This window comes from Python bivittatus, unplaced genomic scaffold (genome assembly GCF_059951505.1).
Source record: "Python bivittatus isolate LINGU-HERP-01145 unplaced genomic scaffold, Pbiv_v1 ctg000350_np1212, whole genome shotgun sequence".
NCBI classification, from domain to species: Eukaryota; Metazoa; Chordata; class Lepidosauria; order Squamata; family Pythonidae; genus Python; species Python bivittatus.
Window position 1 is genome coordinate 25194628 of NW_028277074.1, and position 11176 is coordinate 25205803.

The following is an 11176-nucleotide window of genomic DNA, read 5'->3' on the forward strand; positions in this document are numbered from 1 at the left end:
ATTTTTACATTTTTCTTATGTGTTTTTAATTTAAAACTGGAATTGGCAATGTACAGGCCTTCAGATGTGGTTGAACTAGAACTCAAAGCAAGCAATTCCAATAATCATGAGAGTTATAGTTCACCAATATCAGAGAGAATTATATACAAATCAATAGGAATAGCAAATAATTTCCCAAGGCAAAAATGACCTATATTTCCTGATGTAATGACTGTGGAGATCACCTTGACTATGGCATCCCACCACAAAGGGATGCCATAGTCAAGGTGATCTCCATAGTCACTACATCAGGAAATATTGACTGTTTCTCATTTGGTGGGGAATATTAGCTGGAGTTAGGTAAGTGTTTCCTTGCATTTTTCTGCAGAATAGAAAAACTGCATAACTGAATTCTACAGATTTCATTACAGTATTCTAGTTTTCATAGAATTAACTGGGGCTAGGTTTATGATAGGAATTTTCAAATTTTAATAATTCTTTACAGCATAATACAGGCATTCCTCGGGTTACGACGGCAATTGGGACCAGAATTTCCATCGCTAAGCGATGCAGCCATAAAGCATGATGTTAAGTGACCTCATTGCTTAGCGATGGCAATCTCAGCAGTCCCAGTTGCCATCATAACCCCAGGACCACGCAGGTCATTAAACAGGAAGAGGCAGGAGTCCCAGGCAAGCAAACAGGTGGGTGAGAGCTGCAGGTAAGAGTTACAGGCAGGTGGGGGGGTGCCACAGGTAGGCACTATGGATTGCAGATAGGTGCCACGGGCAGATGCTGCAGAGTGTGGGTTGGTGCACAAGTGCCACGGGGGTGTTGTGGGCAGGCACTATGGAGTGTAGGCAGGCAAAATGGTGGGAGTGATTTCTGACTTCCTGCCAGCTTCCCCATTTACTTTGCTTGTGGGAAGCTGGCAGGGAACGTAGGAAGTCACAATCACATGACCACAGCTTTTTGCAACGTCATAATCACGAGCTGGGGACCAAACACCTGGATCATGACTGCAGGGATGCTGCGAGGGCTGCAACTTCACAGACTGGTCATAAGTCTCCCTCATTCAGTGGCATCGTAACTTTGAATGGTCACTGAATGAGTGGTCATAACCCAAGGACTACCTGTAAACCTGACTTTGCATAAAGTAAAGTAATGAGTAATTCTGACATGGCTCGTAGATAATATGACCTTTTCAGTTGCATGACATATGTGAGAATAATAACATCATAATAATTAGTTCATTTGTTTTATTATTTACAAGAATATGTTAAGTCAAACATCAAAAGCATATCTCCTCTAGAGACTGTGAAATAAAGAATGGTGGATGCAATTTACTTGTGTCGGTTTCAACTTATTTCACAGCAAATTGGGATTTGGGGGGAAAAAGTAGAGGAGATACCAATACTTTCAGCCATGTCTGTATGTATTAATCAGCTTGTTATTAAGTGCTTTATTTTGGTTACAAACTAAGCTTTTACGTATCTCTTGTGATTCATTAATAAGGTCCCATTCCTCTCTTGTTCCTTGCTTATGCCAATTATTTTTTTCTCAGATTCATCTCACCCATTTAAACTAATGTTCAGTTATGTGAAGAAAATAAATAAATTTATTTATATGATCGAACCAAGCAGTTTAGTAAATTCAGTGCAATTTTATTAAAGTTAAGCAAGCTTCCAAATGCATGTCTTACAAAAGGATTCAAAATGAATGAATCCTTATACAAGAAATGCATTTGGCAATGTGCTTCCTTGTAAGCAGTAAATACAAGATAACAAAGTTGTTCCACTTTCCTTTTTCCTAATCACTGTGCAGGATGAATCTCTTCAACGCTTGCAAAAGGAATCAGAAATCTTACAGAGAACATATGCACACTACTTTGACCTTACAATTATCAACAATGAAATTGATGAAACAATCAGGCATCTGGAGGAAGCCATTGAGCTTGTTTGTAAAGCATCACAATGGGTTCCTGTTTCCTGGATATATTAACCCTATTACCAGAAGAATGTGATCATTAATGGAAACCACCTCATACTTGGAAGAACCTCTTTGTTATTGACCTTGAGTCAACAGGTCTTGGCCCCTAGAGACTACCTAGATGTAGTGTGACCTAAATTTATAATTATTGTCATGTCCTTATAGCTAGGCAAAAAAATATGATAATTTAAAGAGACAGTATCTTTTTTAATCAGTTCTCCTAAACTTTATTAAAATGTATCTTTAAATATATGTATTATTCAGTCCTTTGGAATGTTATATTTTTGGAATTCATAGCTTTTAATTTCAAAGGCCCCTAAAACTGCACAAAATAGATGCTGCTTTCTATAATCTATTTTAATAATAATATGATCTTTACTTTATTTGGGGGTGGAACACTACATCTTTTAGAGTCTGATTTTGTGAATTGGATTAAGTTGCTTTCCTTTATTTATTTGAAATTATTAGCCCAATCGTGACCAGATCAATACTTACATTCTAATGGCCTTCTTTCGCTTTTTTTAATCATTTTTAGGGTAGCATTTTGAAGTATTTTCATGTAATATGCAGATAATGCGATACTGTCTCTTTGAAGAACTCTGTAAAACTAAATAGAGATTTGAAGTTGGGTCTTGACTCTTAATGCATGTGGACAGTTGCAAGCGTTCATGCCGTTGGTGTATCTGTGTTGAAAAAACTGTAATCTACAACAAAGTACATTCCGTTCATGGGGGGAAGATACCCAAGGGAATAAAATAAAATACTATGACTAAGTTGTAAAACCTATGCACATCCCTTGCATTTTGGGCAACTTTATAAACAAAAATCCTAATTTTTATTAATAATCATGTAGTGAAATGTGTTTGTAATTTTGTCTCAAATTAATTTGTTGTAAAGATGGGAGGGAAAAAAATTACTGGTTTTGCCATTTCAGATCTGTGTTGTCTGAGAGTATTACCGTTTTAATTATGTTTAAGCAAAAATGCTGATTTTTAATATGTATGTAATTGTTTTGAAAATGCACACATTTTAAGAGAAAATACTGTGCAATGAAAGAAAGAAACCCAGTTTAGGCTTTGCGATAAATTAACAGTTCCAAAAACTCAGCTGCTGCAGCCCTGTAAATTCTTTTCAAACTCTATAGTCTGACCATTTTTTAAAATTTTATTTTAAATATACTTCATTTTATGTGTTCAACAATTAAATGCCTTGGGTCATTCATTTCATCACAGAATTCTACAATTACTTCAGAAAAACAGCCAATTTTTTGTAGATATTTAGAAAAAGGTTCTCTCATCTTTGTGATAGTTGGCATTCATGCTTTAATTGCAAACCTACTATGGCTCACTCTGCAAATAAGGGTCGCTTCATACATTCATATATTCACATCTTTAGTACATGCTTGTATTATATATGCTGAAAAGTATATATCCCAAAACACATTGTAATAAAATAAACATATGGTTCAAATCAAAGAGATTTCCCAATTGGCCATGGCTCCCTGAGCTGTATGCTCTGGTCGGGAAAAAAACGTTATTGACAATGTGTGAAGCAGTCCTAAAACTTAGATATGGAGCCTTAATAAGCAAATTTTACCATGAATTCATCTCAGGGTTACTGCTATATTCTGATTTCTCTAACCAATGTCTTAGCAAGGATAACATCTGTTCCCCATCATAAGAGAGGGAGATTATGCATTATCCATCCCAGTTTGTGATATCTTTGTGAATCAAATCTCCATGTATCACCGGTATTACTGTATCTTGGACTGATTGTTTTACATTTTTATTATTTAATATGGATTCTTTGCTTTTGTTATTAAATTCCAGTATGTTTTTGAAAAGTGTTATCCTCAACATTGCAATACAGAAGTATTATTTACTTAATGTAAACTCTTTGAGAACCATTTCAGGTTCTCAATGATTACCATTCTAAAGAAACTAAAGATTTTAAAAGGGCATTAGATTCATCCACTTTGATTGTTCTTACAGTCTTTCAGAGTTTTTATGATTGCAGCTGGTTGCCACAAATTAGTTCTAAGTTAGGTTGTAGGAGTTCTCTGAGCTCAGTTTTTCATTTGTACACATTACATTAGGTATCATCTTCAATGCTGTGATCTTGAAGAAGTGAGGATTGTTGGTTGTATGTGGCAGCCTTGTATGTGATCTGGTGGGCTGCCACAAGTAACTAACTTCACTTCTTCAAGGTCATACCTCTGAAGAAACATCTGCAAACAAAAAACCAAGCTCAGAGAACTCTTATAACCCTCTTACAACACTCCAATCCTGAACTATATATATGCATTGCATTTCCAACTTAGCTGTAATTAGGTGATTGTAAGAAATGCTGATTAGTAACAAAACTAGTTAGAGAACAGCAAGTTAGTCATTTTGCACTTAGAAGTTATATTTATTGGCAGAAAGGTTATCTGCCTCTATTCCTGTGACATATTCTCAACTTCTTATACACTGTGCAAGCTAGTTATGAATTTCTGAATCTTTCATATATTTTCTAAGAAAGGGGGGTATTGTAATTTGCCCTTGATTATATTTGTTGATCAAATTCCTAGCAGTTTTATCAGCTTGTGTCTTTACAATATAGAGCATCCCATACAACCATGATACGATATATACTGCTCTGTAATGCTATGTTGAAAAAGCCATTGGAGCAAGCTACATTGTGTTTTTTGTTTTCACTCCTTTTAAGAACTGAGCCCAGGGCTCTAAATCAGTACTGTGGAAGATTCAAGATTCTTTTAATCTCCCTTTGTCTTCTTCCCTCTGCTTTGTTTTGGTTTTTACAATTTATGTAATATACTAAACTATCAGTTCTCTTATTAATTTGCTAAATATTCAGGCACAAGATAGGGATTTGGCAATTGGTGCTGAATGTTTGTATCAATATTAATATAACAACACCAGCATAAGTTGCAATTCAAGTTCACTTCCCATGATAATAACAAAGCATAAATTGATTTTAATAAAATAGGATTATATCCATGATTTGTGATAGTTTGCTCTTGCTATTATTACTGTACTAATACATTGGAAAACACAGAACAAAATCTATCAAACTGAAATATAAACTTTATTTGGGAATTGTGAACTTTTTAGGGTGTTCGTTCCTTTAAAATTTTAGAAGCAATGTAGGGTTCAGATAGCATATAAGCACTAACCTTAGCATCATGTGCCCTATCCAGAAATAATGCTGAAAGATGCATTATTAAAAAGTCATATTTGTTATCTCACCAGAATTCATTGTGTTAAGAAAGTCCTCAGTATTGAGAATCGGATGTGAGTTACATAGTGGATACTTTCTTTTTTTATATAATTTTATTAAAAGTTTTAAAAAAGAAGATAAGAACTAATGCAAACTAATATAAAAGAAAAAAGAAAAATCAAAGAGAAAGCTAAAAGTGCAAGAAAGGAGAAAAAGGAAAAGAAAAATAGAAAAGAAAGAAAGATACAAAGAAGTGGCTTCCAATCTTCTTTACAGCAGTTAAAAGTACAATTATAAATTTACTTCTTTCTCTAAAGTTATAACATATCTCTCTTCTTTCTATAATCTATCCTGTCTAATCATCAAAATCATAAATCGTAATTCATTTTTTTCTCTTTTCCGCAAAACGTCCATAAGGGGTTTTCAGTCAGTAATAAATGTAGATATTGTCTTTTCTCCAAAGAAAGATGTCATTTGGCCATCTCAGCGAGTTCCATCATCTTCACCAACCATTTCTGCATTGTAGGTATTGCTGAATCTTTCCATCTTTGTGCATACATCTTGTTGCAGTTATCATACACAAAAACAAAGTTCCATGACTTTTTTCCAACTGTTTGTCCATCAGTTCTAAAAGAATGACTTCTGGCCTCAATTGCATATTAATCTTTAAAATCCTTACACATCCTCCAAGGATGATAAAATGTCCCTTCTTGTTGTTCACATTTCCAACATGAATTTGAAGTGCCTTTATACATTCTAGACAATTTCTTTGGTGACATATACCAACTGTACATCATTTTATAAAAATTATCTAAGATTATAACTGTAAATTTCAATCCTTTCAACCACATATTTTCCCATTGTTCAATCTGTATATTATAACCAAAATATTTAACCCACTTTATCATACATTCTTTCACTTGTTGTTCTTCTGTTTCAAATTTCTATAGAAGTCTAAACATTTTAGCAATTACATGTTCATCATTTGTACATAATTACATTTCAAACTCAGTCTTACAATGTTTAAAAAACATAAACTCTTTTGTCTACTTTAAATCTTTCTAATACTGTAAATAAGAAAACCTATGTCCCTCTGCCATCAGTTCTCTTGATTTTATTTTGTATTCCCCTTGACAAAATTCGAGTATCTCACTATAAGTTATCCATTTGTGTTTGCCTATTATTTCTCGTCTATAAAATGGTTCTTGTGCTGAAAGTCACAAAGGCGTTTTAGGACACAACCTAGATTTGTATCTATTCCATATTCTCAATATGGCACATCTAACATAATAATTTTTAAACTCCACATTAACCTTGACTTTGTCATACCACAAATACCCATGCCACCCAAATCTCAGGTTCTTCCAACTCCAAAAGTCTTCTATTTCTCAGCAGCACCCATTCTTTTATCCAAACCAAATAGCAAGCTGCAAAATACAATTTCAAATCAGGTAAACCCAATCCTCCTCTTTCCTTTGCGTGCTGTAACACCTTATATTTAACTAGTTTCCCCCCCCCATCACACAAATTTAGATACATCCTTTTGCCACTGTTTACATGGGGCATCGATTGTCAAAACAGGAATTGTCTGAAACAAAAATATCATTCTAGGCAGAATATTCATTTTTATTACAGAAATTCTCCCCAGCAATGACAGTTGTATTTTCTCCCATCTTAACATATTTTTTTTAACTTAATTCCATGTCTTAGTTATTTTGAAATAACATACAGTTCATATTTGTCATATTTTTCATATTTCATATTACCTAAATATTTGTCTTTATTCTCAATCTTAAAACCTGTTTTATTCATCAATTTTGTTTGATCTTTATTTTCAGTTTTTTGTTAACATCTTCATCACATAGTGGATATTTTCAATATCCAAACAGTTTTGATTTTTCAGGAATTCTGAGAGTAAAGTTCCATGTAATAGGAGGCTGATACTGTCTTATTCTATATTCTAATAGCGTGGCTAGCCCTGCAAGCTATTGCATCATCATCATCATCATGCTTTTTTAGTATATCAACTACTGGAGTTACCTACATTTTGAAATATATTATCAAATATTTGCTGGGTCCTACATATATATACATAACAAACCTATGCTATGTTACATATAACATAGAGTAAGTATAAGCAAAAAATTAAAGGCAGGATATAAAAGAAAAGAAAAGGAATCCTAGATGTAACTTAAACCAATCATACCTCTGCATATTCTTCTGTCCTTATAAACCATCCTTGCCTCCCTTATATCCATACATTAATTCATACCCTGCCTTTTGTTCTTTAAACTTCTCTTTTTCATTATCCCATTAACTTCATCCAACTGTGACTTTCTCAGTCTTCCTTCTTGTCTCAGCCTATTTATTCCATATTTTTGTTTTGCAATTCTATCTTAATTTATCGTCTCTATTTGAACAAAGCACTTCAATGTGGTCAGGCATTGATCATTCTTTCTTGACCCAGCTACCTTGGTCTTGCTGCAAACAATTTGAATTCTTAGCATTATCATCTGCACATAAATAAAAACGCACACATATTTTTGTCTTTGACCACCACACTTCTAATCTCACCAAAGCATTCCTTATGTGTTTATCCATAAATACATGAAAGACCCAAGGGGATGTTGAACATTTTGTCTTACTCCCTGGTCAACTTTGAACCATCTATAAAGTATTCCATTTATTATTGTATGATTTCTTTAACAAATATACAATAAACTTTCTCACTTTCATAAATATCTTAGTGGCCTGCTGAAGAATAAAATATGGTCTGAATGCTCCCTTGCCTGGCCCAAAGCCATGTTTCACTTTCCAAATTTTGCTCATTGTCATATTTCCTACCATTTCAGCCAGAGTTCGGCCAAACACCTTTATAGGCACACTTAACAAACTAAATGGACAGTGCCTTTTGCATTCACTGCTGGTGCTGTAGAAGAATGGTTCATGCCTAAAGTATTTCATGCACAGAACACACATTTTTAGTCCATATGCAAAAAGAAATGGGGTTGTTTTGTTCCAGATATGGATTGAAACATAGTTGTTTCTAGCAGAAATATTTGGGGCTGCTAAGAGCAGGAAAAAGTCAAAAATGTTGGTTGTAATAATTGAGGGGAGGTGTAAAACAAAACATTTTCAGTTTCACTATACCCCTACTTGCTACTTCTCCCTTTGTACAATGGAATGGTAATGCTGCATTCTTCCAGTCACTGGGCACAGTTGCAGTCTTCACACACAACCCTTTCAATTGCAAATAAAATCCACATTCTACACCATCTACATCTATATTCTTAATGCATTTCATTCTCACAGCATTTTAACTTCCTTTTCATCAATTTTTTTGGAAACTAATATAACATTCATTTCAGTCCCATTCATCAATGTATCTCCGTTATTCCAATAAAAATCTCAAAAATACTTTTTCCAGCATTCCCTCATTTCACTTTCATCCCAAACTATTTCATATTTTTATTTTAAATTCCATTTACTCTGTTGGAGGCTCATTTAGGCCCTTTTCACCCACTTTCATTTTTTTTACTGCTAATGTATTTCTTGGTCATGGTAATTTATCTTTAAATTACTATCTAGCATATTATGTCTTCCTCTTTTTTTACTAAACAGAAATCAGTTGTCAGGTTAAAAACTTGGTGTCTCTGTAAATATGTTACGAGTTCCAGGCAAACACTTGATGCAATGAAAGTTTATTTTTAAAAAGTGTTTTTTCTTAAGTGTTTAAAATACAGTATTTTAATAGTCACATTTTTATAGTTCCTAGAAAACATGTTGTTTGGGTAAGATAGCCAAAAATAATTTCATTTCCATAGAATACTGTACAAGGTTCAGTTATGCATCATAAGGTGAAAAATATAATTTAGGGAAGTCCACAAAACACTACTAGATGTTGTATGGTAGGATACGACTTCACATCAATTGACATATCTATTCTGGAATGTACAGTATCCAGAGTCCAAATATTGTTGCCGGGGGGGCAGGGACGGGACTTTGGAAGATGTCAGGATGTCAGCATCAAGTTAACTCATATTCAAATGTCGACAGATGTTTATATTTGTGTGTGTGTGACTGCTCCGCAGGTATTAGCAATGTACGTATTGACAAAGCAGTATTGTTTGTACTGTGTGTTACACAATATAAAATACAGGGTGTACAGAAGCCTACATTTGAAAAACATTACCAAGGAGAAGAAATTACCAGGTTTGGGACCAAAGGCCAGAATCATTTTGAATGCTTTCCTGAGTAAGATTACTAAAAGTAGGTCAATACTTTTTCTTCATACTACCGATCTGCAAAAAAAGCACTGATGTTTCTAATATTTAAAGTTCATAAGAAAACCTTGGAAAAACAATTATAATGAAGAGCGAAGCTCTTGCCTTTCTGCAGGCCTAGTTTCTGCTTCTTTGTCTAACTGTTGTTCTGTGCTCCTCGGGGACAAGTTTCTGTCTTGATTGGAAATGGGATCAATAACAACAACAACACCCCTCTATCAATAGCATACCTGTTCTGGGAAGCTGTAAGTTTACAACAAATGAATCAAGGGGAGCAAAAGGAGTTGACTGAGGGCATTAAGATTTGAAGATATACAATATGCTCGTATGAAGCCCAAAAATAGAAGCATGAGGGGATGGAGGGGGGGAGTGTTCAAACAAAATTAGCTGCAGTAAGAAAGGGCCAGGGCAATATTGGGGACTTCTTTGGTTCCCATTAGACTCTTTGCCCCACTTCACTTTGTTTTAGATTATATTAGTTTTTTTAAAAATGAGACGTTAGCAAGCTGCAAAGTAAAACAACCTCAGGCATAGTCTGTCACCAGCAATGCCTCTGGATCTTACACACAGGCAGACTTATAACTAAAATGGTGCATGTTTGCAACCTTTTTTTTTTTTTTTTTTTTAATGTGCCTGTTTCCCCAGAAAAAAAAAAAAAAAGGTAAAGTGAAATTGTAGGGAGCCAGGGAGGTGTGAAGAGACAGTGGGCAGCAACCTCATCAATTTGCCTTTGCAAATGACCACTCTGTAATTAGCTACACTCACCATTGTGCAGCCATTTTGTGAGAGTGCCGCAACATAATTTCAAAAGTTCAAATGTGTTCATTGAACCAAAAGGTCTGGGGACCCCCATTTAAACAGATGAGCTTAGTATCAGCAAAAACAGTCATGCTTGTGGAACCTTCCTTGTCCCCATACACTTCAGATAGCAACTTCACTTTCTAAGCAAAATCCTGTGCAGGAGTGGAATTGTCTGGTGTATAATCATGTCCCTGCTAAACAGAAGTTATATATTGTGTTCAGTGCAAGAAGCTCCTGACTGTCAAGGTACTACTATATTTCTGTCAGGATAAGATGATTGCCTTGGAAAGAGTTTGGAAAGGCAGTGAGGTTCATGCATGAAACCATTTAATGCTTGTTACTAGTGTTGCCTATTTTCAGATTGACAGCTCTTTTCTGGTTGTGTTGAGTGAGAGCTGTTAAAGAACTGAACTGTAAAATCACTGATGTTCTGTAACATATACAGAGCATATGCACATTTCTAAGTTCAGCCTGTGGGTAAGACAACTAGAAATAAGTTGATTTAACACCCGCTTTTTAAAAGGAAGCCAGGGAAGAGAGAGGAAATTGGTAGGTTGGTTTAATACCAGGTAAGTCCTGTTTCACTAATCTCTTTAGGTTCTTTGAAATTGTTGATAAGGCTTTTAACTTTAATCAAAAACAAAGCTTGTGACTGGTAATGTACCATAAATCTGAGGTTTTCAGTGTGAATAAGAAATATTAAAATTTATTGCTACATCTAATAAAATCTTAATATGCCTCATGAAGTAAAAAATATTTGTCCAGAGAAATCATTCTTGGGAGAAGAAATAGAAATACTTGGTTACTGAGTTATTGCATTTTTCACTGTTCTGATCCAGTCATTAGTTTTTATAATTGGCCTCTTGAAAATGATTGCAAATAAGCTTTTGTGTATTCTTTTGGAA

General features: G+C 34.5%; 1 protein-coding gene across 7 annotated transcripts in view; it reads left to right on the top strand.

The window, feature by feature from the left end:
• CASK (calcium/calmodulin dependent serine protein kinase) overlaps nucleotides 1-4948 on the top strand; it is a 187921-nt gene extending 182973 nt beyond the window's left edge. For all 7 annotated transcript variants that reach the window (XM_088144750.1, XM_088144746.1, XM_088144747.1 and 4 more), the window contains one exon: nucleotides 1804-4948. In XM_088144750.1, coding sequence (XP_088000876.1) covers nucleotides 1804-1980 — 177 coding nt within the window. In that variant the 3' untranslated portion in view covers nucleotides 1981-4948. The remainder of the gene's footprint in view (nucleotides 1-1803) is intronic.
• The last annotated feature ends 6228 nt before the right edge of the window (nucleotides 4949-11176 follow it).